Below are 21,821 nucleotides of genomic sequence, written 5' to 3'. Positions count from 1 at the left end.
CTAAGACTACTAAATGTACATACTAATACTACTATATCTATATACTAAGACTACTATATCTATATACTAAGACTACTATATCTATATACTAAGACTACTATATCTATATACTAATACTACTATATCTATATACTAATACTACTATATCTATATACTAAGACTACTAAATGTACATACTAATACTACTATATCTATATACTAATACTACTATATCTATATACTAATACTACTATATCTATATACTAATACTACTATATCTATATACTAATACTACTATATCTATATACTAATACTACTATATCTATATACTAATACTACTATATCTATATACTAAGACTACTAAATGTACATACTAATACTACTATATCTATATACTAATACTACTATATCTATATACTAATACTACTATATCTATATACTAATACTACTATATCTATATACTAATACTACTATATCTATATACTAAGACTACTATATCTATATACTAAGACTACTATATCTATATACTAAGACTACTATATCTATATACTAAGACTACTATATCTATATACTAAGACTACTAAATGTACATACTAAGACTACTATATCTATATACTAATACTACTATATCTATATACTAATACTACTATATCTATATACTAATACTACTATATCAATATACTAAGACTACTATATCTATATACTAAGACTACTATATCTATATACTAATACTACTATATCTATATACTAATACTACTATATCTATATACTAATACTACTATATCTATATACTAATACTACTATATCTATATACTAAGACTACTAAATGTACATACTCATACTACTATATCTATATACTAATACTACTATATCTATATACTAAGACTACTAAATGTACATACTAATACTACTATATCTATATACTAAGACTACTATATCTATATACTAATACTACTATATCTATATACTAATACTACTATATCTATATACTAATACTACTATATCTATATACTAAGACTACTATATCTATATACTAAGACTACTATATCTATATACTAAGACTACTAAATGTACATACTAATACTACTATATCTATATACTAATACTACTATATCTATATACTAAGACTACTATATCTATATACTAAGACTACTATATCTATATACTAATACTACTATATCTATATACTAATACTACTATATCTATATACTAATACTACTATATATATATACTAATACTACTAAATGTACATACTAATACTACTATATCTATATACTAATACTACTATATCTATATACTAAGACTACTATATCTATATACTAATACTACTAAATGTACATACTAATACTACTATATCTATATACTAATACTACTAAATGTACATACTAAGACTACTATATCTATATACTAAGACTACTATATCTATATACTAATACTACTATATCTACATACTAATACTACTATATCTATATACTAAGACTACTATATCTATATACTAATACTACTATATCTATATACTAATACTGTCACGATGCCGGCTGGCAGGAGGTGGATCCTCTGTGCCAGAGAGGGATTGGCGTGGACCGTGCTAGTGGATCGGTTCTAAGTCACTACTGGTTTTCACCAGAGCCCGCCGCAAAGCGGGATGGTCTTGCTGCGGCGGTAGTGACCAGGTCGTATCCACTAGCAACGGCTCAACCTCTCTGGCTGCTGAAGATAGGCGCGGTACAAGGGAGTAGACAGAAGCAAGGTCGGACGTAGCAGAAGGTCGGGGCAGGCAGCAAGGATCGTAGTCGGGGGCAACGGCAGGAGGTCTGGAACACAGGCTAGGAACACACAAGGAAACGCTTTCACTGGCACAATGGCAACAAGATCCGGCGAGGAAGTGAAGGGGAAGTGAAGTATAAATAGGGAGTGCACAGGTGAACACACTAATTGGAACCACTGCGCCAATCAGCGGCGCAGTGGCCCTTTAAATCGCAGAGACCCGGCGCGCGCGCGCCCTAGGGAGCGGGGCCGCGCGCGCCGGGACAGGACAGACGGAGAGCGAGTCAGGTACGGGAGCCGGGGTGCGCATCGCGAGCGGGCGCTACCCGCATCGCGAATCGCATCCCGGCTGGAGACGGTATCGCAGCGCACCGGGTCAGTGGAGCTGCCCGGAGCGCTGCGGTAGCGAGAGAGAAGCGAGCGCTCCGGGGAGGAGCGGGGACCCGGAGCGCTCGGCGTAACAGTACCCCCCCCCCTTGGGTCTCCCCCTCTTCTTAGAGCCTGAGAACCTGAGGAGCAGACTTTTGTCTAGGATGTTGTCCTCAGGTTCCCAGGATCTCTCTTCAGGTCCACAGCCCTCCCAATCCACCAAAAAGAACTTTTTTCCTCTGATCGTCTTGGAGGCCAGTATCTCTTTCACCGAGAAGACGTCAGAAGAACCGGAGACAGGAGTGGGAGAAACTAACTTGGGAGAGAAACGGTTGATGATGAGTGGTTTAAGAAGAGAGACATGAAAGGCATTAGGAATACGGAGAGAAGGAGGAAGAAGAAGTTTGTAAGAGACAGGATTAATTTGGCACAAGACTTTGAAAGGACCAAGATAGCGTGGACCCAGTTTGTAACTGGGGACACGGAAGCGGACATATTTAGCGGAGAGCCATACCTTGTCTCCGGGAGCAAAAATGGGGGGAGCTCTTCTTTTCTTATCGGCAAACTTTTTCATGCGAGATGAAGCCTGTAAAAGAGAATCTTGGGTCTCTTTCCATATGATGGAAAGATCACGAGTCACTTCATCTACAGCGGGCAAACCAGAGGGCAAGGGAGTAGGGAGGGGGGGAAGAGGGTGACGGCCGTACACCACGAAAAATGGGGATTTGGAGGAAGATTCAGAGACTCTAAAGTTATACGAGAATTCGGCCCATGGTAGAAGATCTGCCCAATCATCCTGGCGGGAGGAAACAAAATGTCGTAAATAATCACCCAAGACCTGGTTAATTCTTTCTACTTGCCCATTGGATTGAGGATGATATGCAGAAGAAAAGTTTAATTTAATCTTGAGTTGTTTACAGAGAGCCCTCCAGAATTTTGACACGAATTGGACGCCTCTATCCGAGACTATCTGTGTGGGCAACCCGTGAAGACGAAAAATGTGTACAAAAAATTGTTTAGCCAACTGAGGCGCTGAAGGAAGACCAGGAAGAGGGATGAAATGTGCCATCTTGGAGAATCGATCAACGACCACCCAAACAACAGTGTTGCCACGGGATGGGGGTAGGTCTGTAATAAAATCCATACCAATCAGAGACCAAGGCTGTTCGGGGACAGGCAGAGGATGAAGAAAACCAGCGGGCTTCTGGCGAGGAGTCTTATCCCGGGCACAGACAGTGCAGGCCCGCACAAAATCAACAACATCCGTCTCCAGAGTCGGCCACCAATAGAAGCGAGAGATGAGTTGCACAGATTTCTTGATGCCCACATGACCTGCGAGATGGGAGGAGTGACCCCATTTGAGGATTCCGAGGCGTTGGCGTGGAGAGACGAAGGTCTTTCCTGGAGGAGTTTGCCTGATGGAGGCTGGAGAAGTGGAAATCAGGCAGTCAGGAGGAATGATGTGTTGCGGAGAGAGTTCAACTTCCGAGGCATCCGAGGAACGAGAGAGAGCATCGGCCCTAATGTTCTTATCGGCAGGCCGAAAGTGAATTTCAAAATTAAATCGGGCAAAGAACAGAGACCACCGGGCCTGGCGAGGATTCAGCCGTTGGGCAGACTGGAGATAGGAGAGGTTCTTGTGATCGGTGTAAATAATAACTGGAAATCTTGATCCCTCCAGCAGATGCCTCCATTCCTCAAGTGCTAATTTAATGGCTAGAAGCTCTCGATCCCCGATGGAGTAGTTTCTCTCTGCCGGAGAGAAGGTCCTAGAAAAAAAACCACAAGTAACAGCATGCCCGGAAGAATTTTTTTGTAGAAGGACCGCTCCAGCTCCTACAGAGGAGGCATCAACCTCCAATAGGAAGGGTTTAGAAGGGTCAGGTCTGGAGAGCACGGGAGCCGAAGAAAAGGCAGACTTGAGTCGTTTAAAGGCGTCTTCCGCTTGAGGAGGCCAAGACTTGGGATTGGCATTTTTTTTGGTTAAAGCCACGATAGGGGCCACAACGGTAGAAAAATGTGGAATAAATTGCCTGTAATAATTGGCGAACCCCAAAAAACGTTGGATAGCACGGAGTCCGGAGGGGCGTGGCCAATCTAAGACGGCAGAGAGTTTGTCTGGATCCATTTGTAGTCCCTGGCCAGAGACCAAGTATCCTAGGAAAGGAAGAGATTGGCATTCAAACAGACATTTCTCTATCTTGGCATAAAGTTGATTGTCACGAAGTCTCTGAAGAACCATACGGACATGCTGGCGGTGTTCTTCTAGATTGGCAGAAAAAATCAGGATATCGTCCAGATATACAACAACACAGGAGTATAAGAGATCACGAAAAATTTCATTAACAAAGTCTTGGAAGACGGCAGGGGCGTTGCACAGGCCAAAGGGCATGACCAGATACTCAAAGTGTCCATCTCTAGTGTTAAATGCCGTTTTCCATTCATCCCCCTCTCTGATGCGGATGAGATTATAAGCACCTCTTAAGTCCAGTTTAGTAAAGATGTGGGCACCTTGGAGGCGATCAAAGAGTTCAGAGATGAGGGGTAGGGGGTAGCGGTTCTTTACCGTGATTTTATTAAGACCGCGGTAGTCAATGCAAGGACGTAGAGAGCCATCTTTTTTGGACACAAAGAAAAATCCGGCTCCGGCAGGAGAGGAGGATTTACGGATAAAGCCTTTTTTTAAATTTTCCTGGATGTACTCCGACATAGCAAGAGTCTCTGGGGCGGACAGAGGATAGATTCTGCCCCGGGGTGGAGTAGTGCCCGGGAGGAGGTCAATAGGACAATCATAAGGCCTGTGAGGAGGTAGAGTCTCAGCTTGTTTTTTGCAAAAAAACATCCGCAAAGTCCATATAGGCCTTAGGGAGACCGGTTACAGGGGGAACCACAGAGTCACGGCAAGGGGTACTGGGAACCGGCTTTAGGCAGTCCTTGAAACAAGAGGGCCCCCAACTCTTGATCTCCCCAGAGGACCAATCCAGGGTTGGGGAATGGAGTTGAAGCCAGGGTAGTCCAAGGAGGATTTCGGAAGTGCAATTGGGGAGGACCAAAAATTCAATCTTCTCGTGATGAGGTCCGATGCACATTAGAAGGGGCTCCGTGCGGAAACGTATGGTACAGTCCAATCTTTCATTGTTTACACAATTGATGTAGAGGGGTCTGGCGAGACTGGTCACTGGGATGTTGAACCTGTTGACGAGAGAGGCCAAAATAAAATTTCCTGCAGATCCGGAATCCAAGAAGGCCATAGTAGAGAAGGATAAGGCAGAGGCAGATATCCGCACAGGCACAGTAAGACGTGGAGAAGCAGAGTAGACATCAAGGACTGTCTCACCTTTGTGCGGAGTCAGCGTACGTCTTTCCAGGCGGGGAGGACGGATAGGACAATCCTTCAGGAAGTGTTCGGTACCGGCACAGTACAGGCAGAGATTCTCCATGCGGCGTCGTGTCCTCTCTTGAGGTGTCAGGCGAGACCGGTCGACCTGCATAGCCTCCACGGCGGGAGGCACAGGAACAGATTGCAGGGGACCAGAGGAGAGAGGAGCCGGGGAGAAAAAACGCCTTGTGCGAACAAAGTCCATATCCTGGCGGAGCTCCTGACGCCTTTCGGAAAAACGCATGTCAATGCGAGTGGCAAGATGGATGAGTTCATGTAGGTTAGCAGGGATTTCTCGTGCGGCCAGAACATCTTTAATGTTGCTGGATAGGCCTTTTTTAAAGGTCGCGCAGAGGGCCTCATTATTCCAGGATAATTCTGAAGCAAGAGTACGGAATTGTACGGCGTACTCGCCAACGGAAGAATTACCCTGGACCAGGTTCAACAGGGCAGTCTCAGCAGAAGAGGCTCGGGCAGGTTCCTCAAAGACACTTCGAATTTCCGAGAAGAAGGAGTGTATAGAGGCAGTGACGGGGTCATTGCGGTCCCAGAGCGGTGTAGCCCATGACAGAGCTTTTCCAGACAGAAGGCTGACTACGAAAGCCACCTTAGACCTTTCAGTAGGAAACTGGTCCGACATCATCTCCAAGTGCAGGGAACATTGGGAAAGAAAGCCACGGCAGAATTTAGAGTCCCCATCAAATTTATCCGGCAAGGATAGTCGTAGACCAGAAGCGGCCACTCGCTGCGGAGGAGGTGCAGGAGCTGGCGGAGGAGATGATTGCTGAAGCTGTGGTAGTAGCTGCTGTAGCATCACGGTCAGTTGAGACAGCTGTTGGCCTTGTTGCGCTATCTGTTGTGACTGCTGGGCGACCACCGTGGTGAGGTCGGCGACAACTGGCAGAGGAACTTCAGCGGGATCCATGGCCGGATCTACTGTCACGATGCCGGCTGGCAGGTAGTGGATCCTCTGTGCCAGAGAGGGATTGGCGTGGACCGTGCTAGTGGATCGGTTCTAAGTCACTACTGGTTTTCACCAGAGCCCGCCGCAAAGCGGGATGGTCTTGCTGCGGCGGTAGTGACCAGGTCGTATCCACTAGCAACGGCTCAACCTCTCTGACTGCTGAAGATAGGCGCGGTACAAGGGAGTAGACAGAAGCAAGGTCGGACGTAGCAGAAGGTCGGGGCAGGCAGCAAGGATCGTAGTCGGGGGCAACGGCAGGAGGTCTGGAACACAGGCTAGGAACACACAAGGAAACGCTTTCACTGGCACAATGGCAACAAGATCCGGCGAGGGAGTGAAGGGGAAGTGAGGTATAAATAGGGAGTGCACAGGTGAACACACTAATTGGAACCACTCCGCCAATCAGCGGCGCAGTGGCCCTTTAAATCGCAGAGACCCGGCGCGCGGGGCCGCGCGCCGGGACAGGACAGACGGAGAGCGAGTCAGGTACGGGAGCCGGGGTGCGCATCGCGAGCGGGCGCTACCCGCATCGCGAATCGCATCCCGGCTGGAGACGGTATCGCAGCGCACCGGGTCAGTGGAGCTGCCCGGAGCGCTGCGGTAGCGAGAGAGAAGCGAGCGCTCCGGGGAGGAGCGGGGACCCGGAGCGCTCGGCGTAACAAATACTACTATATCTATATACTAAGACTACTATATCTATATACTAAGACTACTATATCTATATACTAAGACTACTATATCTATATACTAAGACTACTATATCTATATACCAATACTACTATATCTATATACCAATACTACTATATCTATATACTAATACTACTATATCTATATACTAATACTACTATATCTATATACTAATACTACTATATCTATATACTAATACTACTATATCTATATACTAATACTACTATATCTATATACTAATACTACTATATCTATATACTAATACTACTATATCTATATACTAATACTACTATATTTATATACTAAGACTACTATATCTATATACTAATACTACTATATCTATATACTAAGACTACTAAATGTACATACTAATACTACTATATCTATATACTAATACTACTATATCTATATACTAAGACTACTATATCTATATACTAAGACTACTAAATGTACATACTAATACTACTATATCTATATACTAAGACTACTATATCTATATACTAATACTACTATATCTATATACTAAGACTACTAAATGTACATACTAATACTACTATATCTATATACTAATACTACTATATCTATATACTAATACTACTATATCTATATACTAAGACTACTATATCTATATACTAAGACTACTATATCTATATACTAATACTACTATATCTATATACTAATACTACTATATCTATATACTAAGACTACTATATCTATATACTAAGACTACTATATCTATATACTAAGACTACTATATCTATATACTAAGACTACTATATCTATATACTAAGACTACTATATCTATATACTAAGACTACTATATCTATATACTAAGACTACTATATCTATATACTAAGACTACTATATCTATATACTAAGACTACTATATCTATATACTAAGACTACTAAATCTATATACTAAGACTACTAAATCTATATACTAATACTACTATATCTATATACTAAGACTACTATATCTATATACTAAGACTACTATATCTATATACTAAGACTACTATATCTATATACTAAGACTACTATATCTATATACTAATACTACTATATCTATATACTAAGACTACTATATCTATATACTAAGACTACTATATCTATATACTAAGACTACTATATCTATATACTAATACTACTATATCTATATACTAAGACTACTATATCTATATACTAATACTACTAAATGTACATACTAATACTACTATATCTATATACTAATACTACTATATCTATATACTAATACTACTATATCTATATACTAATACTACTATATCTATATACTAATACTACTAAATGTACATACTAATACTACTATTTCTATATACTAAGACTACTATATCTACATACTAATACTATTATATCTATATACTAATACTACTATATCTATATACTAAGACTACTAAATCTATATACTAATACTACTATATCTATATACTAAGACTACTATATCTATATACTAAGACTACTATATCTATATACTAAGACTACTATATCTATATACTAAGACTACTATATCTATATACTAAGACTACTATATCTATATACTAAGACTACTATATCTATATACTAATACTACTATATCTATATACTAAGACTACTAAATGTACATACTAATACTACTATATCTATATACTAAGACTACTATATCTATATACTAATACTACTATATCTATATACTAAGACTACTAAATGTATATACTAATACTACTATATCTATATACTAAGACTACTAAATCTATATACTAATACTACTATATCTATATACTAAGACTACTATATCTATATACTAAGACTACTATATCTATATACTAAGACTACTATATCTATATACTAATACTACTCTATCTATATACTAATACTACTCTATCTATATACTAATACTACTCTATCTATATACTAATACTACTCTATCTATATACTAAGACTACTCTATCTATATACTAAGGCTACTATATCTATATACTAATACTACTATATCTATATACTAAGACTACTATATCTATATACTAAGACTACTAAATCTATATACTAATACTACTATATCTATATACTAAGACTACTATATCTATATACTAATACTACTCTATCTATATACTAATACTACTCTATCTATATACTAATACTACTCTATCTATATACTAATACTACTCTATCTATATACTAAGACTACTCTATCTATATACTAAGGCTACTATATCTATATACTAATACTACTATATCTATATACTAATACTACTATATCTATATACTAAGACTACTATATCTATATACTAATACTACTATATCTATATACTAATACTACTATATCTATATACTAAGACTACTCTATCTATATACTAAGACTACTCTATCTATATACTAAGACTACTCTATCTATATACTAAGACTACTATATCTATATACTAAGACTACTATATCTATATACTAAGACTACTATATCTATATACTAAGACTACTATATCTATATACTAAGACTACTAAATGTACATACTAATACTACTATATCTATATACTAATACTACTATATCTATATACTAATACTACTATATCTATATACTAATACTACTATATCTATATACTAATACTACTATATCTATATACTAATACTACTAAATGTACATACTAAGACTACTATATCTATATACTAAGACTACTAAATGTACATACTAATACTACTATATCTATATACTAAGACTACTATATCTATATACTAAGACTACTATATCTATATACTAATACTACTATATCTATATACTAATACTACTAAATGTACATACTAATACTACTATATCTATATACTAATACTACTATATCTATATACTAATACTACTATATCTATATACTAATACTACTATATCTATATACTAATACTACTATATCTATATACTAATACTACTAAATGTACATACTAAGACTACTATATCTATATACTAAGACTACTAAATGTACATACTAATACTACTATATCTATATACTAATACTACTATATCTATATACTAAGACTACTATATCTATATACTAAGACTACTATATCTATATACTAAGACTACTATATCTATATACTAAGACTACTATATCTATATACTAAGACTACTATATCTATATACTAAGACTACTATATCTATATACTAAGACTACTATATCTATATACTAATACTACTATATCTATATACTAAGACTGCTATATCTATATACTAAGACTACTATATCTATATACTAAGACTACTATATCTATATACTAAGACTACTATATCTATATACTAAGACTACTATATCTATATACTAAGACTACTATATCTATATACTAAGACTACTATATCTATATACTAAGACTACTATATCTATATACTAATACTACTAAATGTACATACTAATACTACTATATCTATATACTAATACTACTATATCTATATACTAATACTACTATATCTATATACTAAGACTACTATATCTATATACTAAGACTACTATATCTATATACTAATACTACTATATCTATATACTAAGACTACTATATCTATATACTAAGACTACTATATCTATATTCTAAGACTACTATTTCTATATACTAAGACTACTATATCTATATACTAAGACTACTATATCTATATACTAAGACTACTATATCTATATACTAATACTACTATATCTATATACTAATACTACTATATCTATATACTAAGACTACTATATCTATATACTAAGACTACTATATCTATATACTAATACTACTATATCTATATACTAAGACTACTATATCTATATACTAAGACTACTATATCTATATTCTAAGACTACTATTTCTATATACTAAGACTACTATTTCTATATACTAAGACTACTATATCTATATACTAAGACTACTATATCTATATACTAAGACTACTATATCTATATACTAAGACTACTATATCTATATACTAAGACTACTATATCTATATACTAAGACTACTATATCTATATACTAAGACTACTATATCTATATACTAAGACTACTATATCTATATACTAATACTACTATATCTATATACTAAGACTACTATATCTATATACTAATACTACTATATCTATATACTAATACTACTATATCTATATACTAATACTACTATATCTATATACTAATACTACTATATCTATATACTAAGACTACTATATCTATATACTAAGACTACTATATCTATATACTAAGACTACTATATCTAGATACTAAGACTACTATATCTATATACTAAGACTACTCTATCTATATACTAAGACTACTCTATCTATATACTAAGACTACTATATCTATATACTAATACTACTATATCTATATACTAATACTACTATATCTATATACGAAGACTACTATATCTATATACTAATACTACTATATTTATATACTAAGACTACTATATCTATATACTAAGACTACTATATCTATATACTAAGACTACTATATCTATATACTAAGACTACTATATCTATATACTAAGACTACTATATCTATATACTAAGACTACTATATCTATATACTAAGACTACTATATCTATATACTAATACTACTATATCTATATACTAATACTACTATATCTATATACTAAGACTACTATATCTATATACTAATACTACTATATCTATATACTAATACTACTATATCTATATACTAAGACTACTATATCTATATACTAAGACTACTATATCTATATACTAAGACTACTATATCTATATACTAAGACTACTATATCTATATACTAATACTACTATATCTATATACTAAGACTACTATATCTATATACTAATACTACTATATCTATATACTAATACTACTATATCTATATACTAATACTACTATATCTATATACTAATACTACTATATCTATATACCAAGACTACTATATCTATATACTAATACTACTATATCTATATACTAAGACTACTATATCTATATACTAATACTACTATATCTATATACTAATACTACTATATCTATATACTAATACTTCTAAATGTACATACTAATACTACTATATCTATATACTAAGACTACTATATCTATATACTAATACTACTATATCTATATACTAATACTACTAAATGTACATACTAATACTACTATATCTATATACTAAGACTACTATATCTATATACTAATACTACTATATCTATATACTAATACTACTATATCTATATACTAATACTACTATATCTATATACTAATACTACTATATCTATATACTAATACTACTAAATGTACATACTAATACTACTATATCTATATACTAATACTACTATATCTATATACTAAGACTACTATATCTATATACTAATACTACTATATCTATATACTAAGACTACTATATCTATATACTAATACTACTATATCTATATACTAATACTACTATATCTATATACTAATACTACTATATCTATATACTAAGACTACTATATCTATATACTAAGACTACTCTATCTATATACTAATACTACTATATCTATATACTAATACTACTAAATGTACATACTAATACTACTATATCTATATACTAAGACTACTATATCTATATACTAATACTACTATATCTATATACTAAGACTACTATATCTATATACTAAGACTACTATATCTATATACTAATACTACTATATCTATATACTAATACTACTATATCTATATACTAAGACTACTATATCTATATACTAATACTACTATATCTATATACTAATACTACTATATCTATATACTAATACTACTAAATGTACATACTAATACTACTATATCTATATACTAAGACTACTATATCTATATACTAATACTACTATATCTATATACTAATACTACTAAATGTACATACTAATACTACTATATCTATATACTAAGACTACTATATCTATATACTAATACTACTATATCTATATACTAATACTACTAAATGTACATACTAATACTACTATATCTATATACTAATACTACTATATCTATATACTAAGACTACTATATCTATATACTAATACTACTATATCTATATACTAATACTACTAAATGTACATACTAATACTACTATATCTATATACTAATACTACTATATCTATATACTAAGACTACTATATCTATATACTAATACTACTATATCTATATACTAAGACTACTATATCTATATACTAATACTACTATATCTATATACTAATACTACTATATCTATATACTAATACTACTATATCTATATACTAATACTACTAAATGTACATACTAATACTACTATATCTATATACTAAGACTACTATATCTATATACTAAGACTACTATATCTATATACTAAGACTACTATATCTATATACTAATACTACTATATCTATATACTAATACTACTATATCTATATACTAATACTACTATATCTATATACTAATACTACTATATCTATATACTAAGACTACTATATCTATATACTAATACTACTATATCTATATACTAATACTACTATATCTATATACTAAGACTACTAAATGTACATACTCACTCTGTATCAGACTCTGGGGAGGTCTCGGAGGGTCTTCGCTCGTCTCTGCACCATCAATGATTCTGTAAAGTTACTGTCCATCCACAATCAATCAGAGCTGAAGCAGCCACGATGGCGGTGAGCAGTGCATATGGCGGTGTAACAGCAGCTCTCCGGGGCTGTACAGATGATGCGGTATTAGATTACTGCCTGATGTATTATTCGCCATCCGCTTCATGGCCCGGAGGCGTCATATCCAGGACTGCACCCGCCATGGGAGCTACAACAGTGACCTCTGGAGGCTGCACTGCGGTATTACACCTCACTGCACAGTATAACACTACAATGTATCTACCTATGGACATGGGAGCTACAACAGTGACCTCTGGAGGCTGCACTGCGGTATTACACCTCACTGCACAGTATAACACTACAATGTATCTACCTATGGACGTGGAGAGGTACAACAGTGACCTCTGGAGACTGCACTGCGGTATTACACCTCACTGCACAGTATAACACTACAATGTATCTACCTATGGACATGTGAGGTACAACAGTGACCTCTGGAGGCTGCACTGCGGTATTACACCTCACTGCACAGTAGAACACTACAATGTATCTACCTATGGACGTGGAGAGGTACAACAGTGACCTCTGGAGTCTGCACTGCGGTATTACACCTCACTGCACAGTATAACACCACAATGTATCTACCTATGGACATGTGAGGTACAACAGTGACCTCTGGAGACTGCACCGCGGTATTAAATCACTGCACAGTATAACACTACAATGTATCTACCTATGGACATGTGAGGTACAACAGTGACCTCTGGAGACTGCACCGCGGTATTAAATCACTGCACAGTATAACACTACAATGTATCTACCTATGTACATGTGAGGTACAACAGTGACCTCTGGAGGCTGCACTGCGGTATTACACCTCACTGCACAGTATAACACTACAATGTATCTGCCTATGGACATGTGAGGTACAACAGTGACCTCTGGAGGCTGCACCGCGGTATTACATCTCACTGCACAGTATAACACTACAATGTATCTACCTATGTACATGTGAGGTACAACAGTGACCTCTGGAGGCTGCACTGCGGTATTACACCTCACTGCACAGTATAACACTACAATGTATCTACCTATGGACATGTGAGGTACAACAGTGACCTCTGGAGGCTGCATTGCGGTATTACACCTCACTGCACAGTATAACACTACAATGTATCTGCCTATGGACATGTGAGGTACAACAGTGACCTCTGGAGGCTGCACTGCGGTATTACACCTCACTGCACAGTATAACACTACAATGTATCTACCTATGGACATGTGAGGTACAACAGTGACCTCTGGAGGCTGCACTGCGGTATTACACCTCACTGCACAGGATAACACTACAATGTATCTACCTATGGACATGTGAGGTACAACAGTGACCTCTGGAGGCGGCACTGCGGTATTACACCTCACTGCACAGTATAAAACTACAATGTATCTACCTATGGACATGTGAGGTACAACAGTGACCTCTGGAGGCTGCATTGCGGTATTACACCTCACTGCACAGTATAACACTACAATGTATCTACCTATGGACATGTGAGGTACAACAGTGACCTCTGGAGGCTGCACTGCGGTATTATACCTCACTGCACAGTATAACACTACAATGTATCTGCCTATGGACATGTGAGGTACAACAGTGACCTCTGGAGGCTGCACTGCGGTATTACACCTCACTGCACAGTATAACACTACAATGTATCTACCTATGGACATGTGAGGTACAACAGTGACCTCTGGAGGCTGCACTGCGGTATTACACCTCACTGCACAGTATAACACTACAATGTATCTACCTATGGACATGTGAGGTACAACAGTGACCTCTGGAGACTGCACCGCGGTATTACACCTCACTGCACAGTATAACACTACAATGTATCTACCTATGGACGTGGCGAGGTACAACAGTGACCTCTGGAGGCTGCACTGCGGTATTAAATCACTGCACAGTATAACACTACAATGTATCTACCTATGGACATGTGAGGTACAACAGTGACCTCTGGAGGCTGCACTGCGGTATTACACCTCACTGCACAGTATAACACTACAATGTATCTACCTATGGACATGTGAGGTACAACAGTGACCTCTGGAGGCTGCACTGCGGTATTACACCTCACTGCACAGTATAACACTACAATGTATCTACCTATGGACATGTGAGGTACAACAGTGACCTCTGGAGGCTGCATTGCGGTATTACACCTCACTGCACAGTATAACACCACAATGTATCTACCTATGGACATGTGAGGTACAACAGTGACCTCTGGAGGCTGCACCGCGGTATTACATCTCACTGCACAGTATAACACTACAATGTATCTACCTATGGACATGTGAGGTACAACAGTGACCTCTGGAGGCTGCACTGCGGTATTACACCTCACTGCACAGTATAACACTACAATGTATCTACCTATGGACATGTGAGGTACAACAGTGACCTCTGGAGACTGCACCGCGGTATTACACCTCACTGCACAGTATAACACTACAATGTATCTACCTATGGACATGTGAGGTACAACAGTGACCTCTGGAGGCTGCACTGCGGTATTACACCTCACTGCACAGTATAACACCACAATGTATCTACCTATGGACATGTGAGGTACAACAGTGACCTCTGGAGGCTGCACTGCGGTATTACACCTCACTGCACAGTATAACACTACAATGTATCTGCCTATGGACATGTGAGGTACAACAGTGACCTCTGGAGGCTGCACTGCGGTATTACACCTCACTGCACAGTATAACACTACAATGTATCTGCCTATGGACATGTGAGGTACAACAGTGACCTCTGGAGGCTGCACTGCGGTATTACACCTCACTGCACAGTATAACACTACAATGTATCTACCTATGGACATGTGAGGTACAACAGTGACCTCTGGAGGCTGCACTGCGGTATTACACCTCACTGCACAGTATAACACTACAATGTATCTGCCTATGGATGTGGCGAGGTACAAGGGTTGTATCTTGTTATTTGTCTTATTTTTGCAGAAGGAGCTCACAGGCACCACCTGAAAGGAGCCGGATCTCTGGAAATCTGGAACGTCAGCCGGGCCGATTCTGGAGTCTACAGCATAACCTGCGAGAACAAAGAGGGGAAGAACAGCACCAGCATCCTGCTCGACGTCCACTGTAAGAGACAGCGCCACCTGCTGACACCTCACTACTGTGTCTGCCAGGATCGTTCTCTGTTATCAGCCACTGCCATCCTTATGGTCCATGGGAATAACCCTCATAGTCACAATGGGGTCCCTGCAGTGTCCTGTAGTGACTGTGACCATAGGGGCCCCAGCAGGAGCACATGGGGCCCTCTGACATGTCATTTCTGATAAGTCTCCTTCTTATTACTTTAAATTATTATTTTCACTGTTTTCACATTTTCCTTTTTTTTCTGGTCAGTTTATTAATATTGTCTGTATGTGTTGACCATGACACGCTGCTGACAGACCCGGCCTCTTAATCTGATCTCCTGTGTGTGTACAGCTCCCTGATGGGTTCCCACCGGATCCTCAGAACCCTAATGGGGTCCCACGGGGGCTCCTCAGAACCTTAATGGGTTCTCATCGGCTCCTCTGAACCCTAAGTGGGTCTCACCGGCTCCTCAGAACCCTAATGGGGTCTCACGGCTCCTCAGAACCCTAATGGGGTCTCACGGGCTCCTCAGAACCCTAATGGGGTCTCACCGGCTCCTCAGCACCATAATGGGGTCTCACCGTCTCCTCAGCGCTCTAATGGGGTCTCACCGTCTCCTCAGCACCATAATGGGGTCTCACCGGCTCCTCAGCACCATAATGGGGTCTCACCGGCTCCTCAGCACCATAATGGGGTCTCACCCGCTCCTCAGCACCATAATGGGGTCTCACCGTCTCCTCAGCGCTCTAATGGGGTCTCACCGTCTCCTCAGCACCATAATGGGGTCTCACCGGCTCCTCAGCACCATAATGGGGTCTCACCGGCTCCTCAGCACCATAATGGGGTCTCACCCGCTCCTCAGCACCATAATGGGGTCTCACCGGCTCCTCAGCATCATAATGGGGTCTCACCGGCTCCTTAGAACCATAATGGGGTCTCACCAGCTCCTCAGCACCATAATGGGGTCTCACCGGCTCCTTAGAACCATAATGGGGTCTCACCGGCTCCTCAGCATCATAATGGGGTCTCACCGGCTCCTTAGAACCATAATGGGGTCTCACCGGCTCCTCAGCACCATAATGGGGTCTCACCGGCTCCTCAGCACCATAATGGGGTCTCACCGGCTCCTCAGCACCATAATGGGGTCTCACCGGCTCCTCAGCACCATAATGGGGTCTCACCGGCTCCTCAGCACCATAATGGGGTTTTACCGGCTCCTCAGCACCATAATGGGGTCTCACCGGCTCCTCAGCACCATAATGGGGTCTCACCGGCTCCTCAGCACCATAATGGGGTCTCACCGGCTCCTCAGCACCATAATGGGGTCTCACCGGCTCCTCAGCACCATAATGGGGTCTCACCGGCTCCTCAGCACCATAATGGGGTCTCACCGGCTCCTCAGCATCATAATGGGGTCTCACCGGCTCCTTAGAATCATAATGGGGTCTCACCGGCTCCTCAGAACCCTTGGATTGATGAGGTAGAAATGAAAATCAAAACATATGAAGAAAGAGACGTCCGGCCTCCAGGGAGAGAGATAAAAGGGCTTGGCTTTATTAGTCGTGTGTCCTCATCATGTGGTAAAGCCCTTTTATCTCCGGACGTCTCTTTCTTCATATGCGATGGTTTGGTAGTCGGAGGCGCGGCTGGCGGGTCTGTTGCCCGGGTGATTGCATTGGATCCGTTAACCCCTTAAGGACTCAGCCCATTTTGGCCTTAAGGACCTCTCCTTCTAAAAATCATAACTCTTTTATATTTTCATCCACAGACTAGTATGAGGCTTGTTTTTTGCGCGACCAGTTGTCCTTTGTAATGACATCACTCATTATATCATAAAATGTATGGCGCAACCAAAAAACACTATTTTTGTGGGGAAATTAAAACTAAAAACGCTATTTTGCTAATTTTGGAAGGTTTTGTTTTCACGCCGTACAATTTATGGTAAAAATGACATGTGTTCTTTATTCTGAGGGTCAATACGATTAAAATGATACCCATTATTATATACTTTTATATTATTGTTGCACTTAAAAAAAAATCACAAACTTTTTAACCAAATTAGTACGTTTATAATCCCTTTATTTTGATGACCTCTAACTTTTTTATTTTTCCGTATAAGCGGTGGTATGGGGGCTCATTTTTTGCGCCATGATATTTACTTTTTTTTGATACCACATTTGCATATAAAAAACTTTTAATACATTTTTATAATTTTTTTTTAATGTATTAAAAAAGTAGGAATTTTGGACTTTTTTTTTTTTTCGTTCACGCCGTTCACCGTACGGGATCATTAACATTTTATTTTAATAGTTCGGACATTTACGCACGCGGCGATACCAAATATGTCTATAAAAAATGTTTTTTACGCTTTTTGGGGGTAAAATAGGAAAAAAACGGACGTTTTACTTTTTTATTGGGGGAGGGGATTTTTCACTTTTTTTTTACTTTTACTTTTACATTTTTTTACATTTTTTTTTACACTTGAATAGTCCCCATAGGGGACTATTCATAGCAATACCATGATTGCTAATACTGATCTGTTCTATGCATAGGACATAGAACAGATCAGTATTATCGGTCATCTTCTAGTATTGTCTGCTCGATCACAGACCAGAGCAGGAGACGCCGGGAGCCGCACGGAGGAAGGTGAGGGGACCTCCGTGCGGCGTTATGAATGATCGGATCCCCGAAGCAGCGCTGCGGGCGATCCGATCGTTCATTTAAATCGCGAACTGCCGTAGATGCCGGGATCTGTATTGATCGCGGCACCTGAGGGGTTAATGGCGGACGCCCGCGAGATCGCGGGCGTCGGCCATTGCCGGCGGGTCCCTGGCTGCGATCAGCAGCCGGGATCAGCCGCGCATGACACGGGCATCGCTCCGATGCCCGCGGTTATGCACAGGACGTAAATGTACGTCCTGGTGCGTTAAGTACCACCTCACCAGGACGTACATTTACATCCTGCGTCCTTAAGGGGTTAACGTGTCACTGGATGTTCAGAAATAAATGGCGGCCATCGCTGGTAACCAATGGAGACGTGTCATGTGATCTTTCCTCTTCCCCTCTGCAGATTCTCCGTCCATCCGCAGCCTTGTGGACCCTACAGAAGTGGATCTGGGAGGGAGAGCGGAGCTGGTGTGCGTTGCGGATGCGAATCCCGTCAGTGACGCCATGTTTCAGTGGAGATGGCTGGTATGGTGTCCTCTGAGGCCTCCATCTTGTTTCTATAGATCAGTGGCTCTCAACCGGTGGCTCTGTAACTGCTGAAAAACTACAACTCTCAGCATACCCTAACAGCCTTTAGATGTGAAAGCATGCTGGGAGTTGTAGTTCTGTGACAGCTGTAGAGCCACAGGTTGGGGGACACAGCAAGTAGACCATAACTTTGAATGTCGGGGGATGCTGGGAGTTGTAGTTCTGTGACAGCTGTAGAGCCACAGGTTGGGGGACACAGCAAGTAGACCATAACTTTGAATGTCGGGGGATGCTGGGAGCTGTAGTTCTGTGACAGCTGTAGAGCCACAGATTGGGGGACACAGCGGTAGACCATAACTTTGTATGTCGGGATGCTGGGAGTTGTAGTTCTGGTAGTTCTGTGACAGCTGTAGAGCCACAGGTTGGGAGACACGGCAGTAGACCAGAACTTTGGATATCGGGGGATGCTGGGAGTTGTAGTTCTGTGACAGCTGTAGAGCCACAGGTTGGGGGACACTGTAAGAACAAACCTTCTGTACGGAGCAGCAGAGCGACTCCTGCCGAGTTATTGGGAGATGATCAGCTCAGTTCTGGTTCAGATACATCCTGCCCTTTGTGTCCATGAACAGGGGGATGAGGAGAGAGACCTGACCGCTCTAGAAAAACAAGTTGATGGCGTGACCGGGCGACTCATCATCGATGACGCCAAGAGGTCGGACGCCGGGCGCTACGAGTGCATGGTGGACAATGGAATCCCCCCTCCAATCAAGGCCGATGCCCGTCTGGTTGTGCGCTGTGAGTAGGATCTCCTTGTGCCATACTAACCCGCATAGGCCAGGACCCACTGACCACCCACAGGAGCTGGGGCCCTTCTTCTTTCCCTCTGGGGCACACTAACTACACATTGGAACTGGGTTCCCCCCTCCCCAGGACCCTCTTCACTAGAGCTGGGGCCCTTCCTACCCACCGGGACCCTCTGACCACCCACAGGAGCTGGGGCCCTTCCTACCCACCAGGACCCTCTGATCATCCACTAGAGTTGGGGCCCTTCCTACCCACCAGAACCCTCTGACCATCCACTAGAGTTGGGGCCCTTCCTACCCACCAGGACCCTCTGACCATCCACTAGAGCTGGGGCCCTTCCTACCCACTAGGACCCTCTGACCACCCACAGGAGCTGGGGCCCTTCCTACCCACCAGGACCCTCTAACCATCCACTAGAGCTGGGGCCCTTCCTACCCACCAGGACCCTCTGACCACCCACAGGAGCTGGGGCCCTTCCTACCCACCAGGACCCTCTGACCATCCACTAGAGTTGGGGCCCTTCCTACCCACCAGGACCCTCTGATCATCCACTAGAGTTGGGGCCCTTCCTACCCACCAGGACCCTCTGATCATCCACTAGAGTTGGGGCCCTTCCTACCCACCAGGACCCTCTGATCATCCACTAGAGTTGGGGCCCTTCCTACCCACCAGGACCCTCTGATCGACCATCCACTAGAGTTGGGGCCCTTCCTACCCACTAGTACCTTCTGATCATCCACTAGAGTTGGGGCCCTTCCTACCCACCAGGACCCTCTGATCATCCACTAGAGTTGGGGCCCTTCCTACCCACCAGGACCCTCTGATCATCCACTAGAGTTGGGGCCCTTCCTACCCACCAGGACCCTTTGATCATCCACTAGAGCTGGGGCCCTTCCTACCCACTAGGACCCTCTGACCACCCACAGGAGCTGGGGCCC

At 40.2% G+C, this 21,821-nt stretch overlaps 1 protein-coding gene across 2 annotated transcripts in view; it reads left to right on the top strand.

Moving 5' to 3' along the window:
• The window catches only part of NPHS1 (NPHS1 adhesion molecule, nephrin), a gene marked incomplete at its 5' end in the record, with an annotated part of 65,824 nt that overhangs the window by 28,388 nt on the left and 15,615 nt on the right, over positions 1–21,821 (top strand). For both annotated transcript variants that reach the window (XM_056551480.1, XM_056551479.1), the window contains 3 exon segments: positions 16,744–16,884; positions 19,955–20,076; positions 20,709–20,874. In XM_056551480.1, coding sequence (XP_056407455.1) covers positions 16,744–16,884; positions 19,955–20,076; positions 20,709–20,874 — 429 coding nt within the window.

Source organism: Hyla sarda, unplaced genomic scaffold (genome assembly GCF_029499605.1).
Source record: "Hyla sarda isolate aHylSar1 unplaced genomic scaffold, aHylSar1.hap1 scaffold_1059, whole genome shotgun sequence".
NCBI classification, from domain to species: domain Eukaryota; kingdom Metazoa; phylum Chordata; class Amphibia; order Anura; family Hylidae; genus Hyla; species Hyla sarda.
Note: the sequence above shows the minus strand (reverse complement) of the source record. Positions and strands in the feature narration are given on the sequence as shown.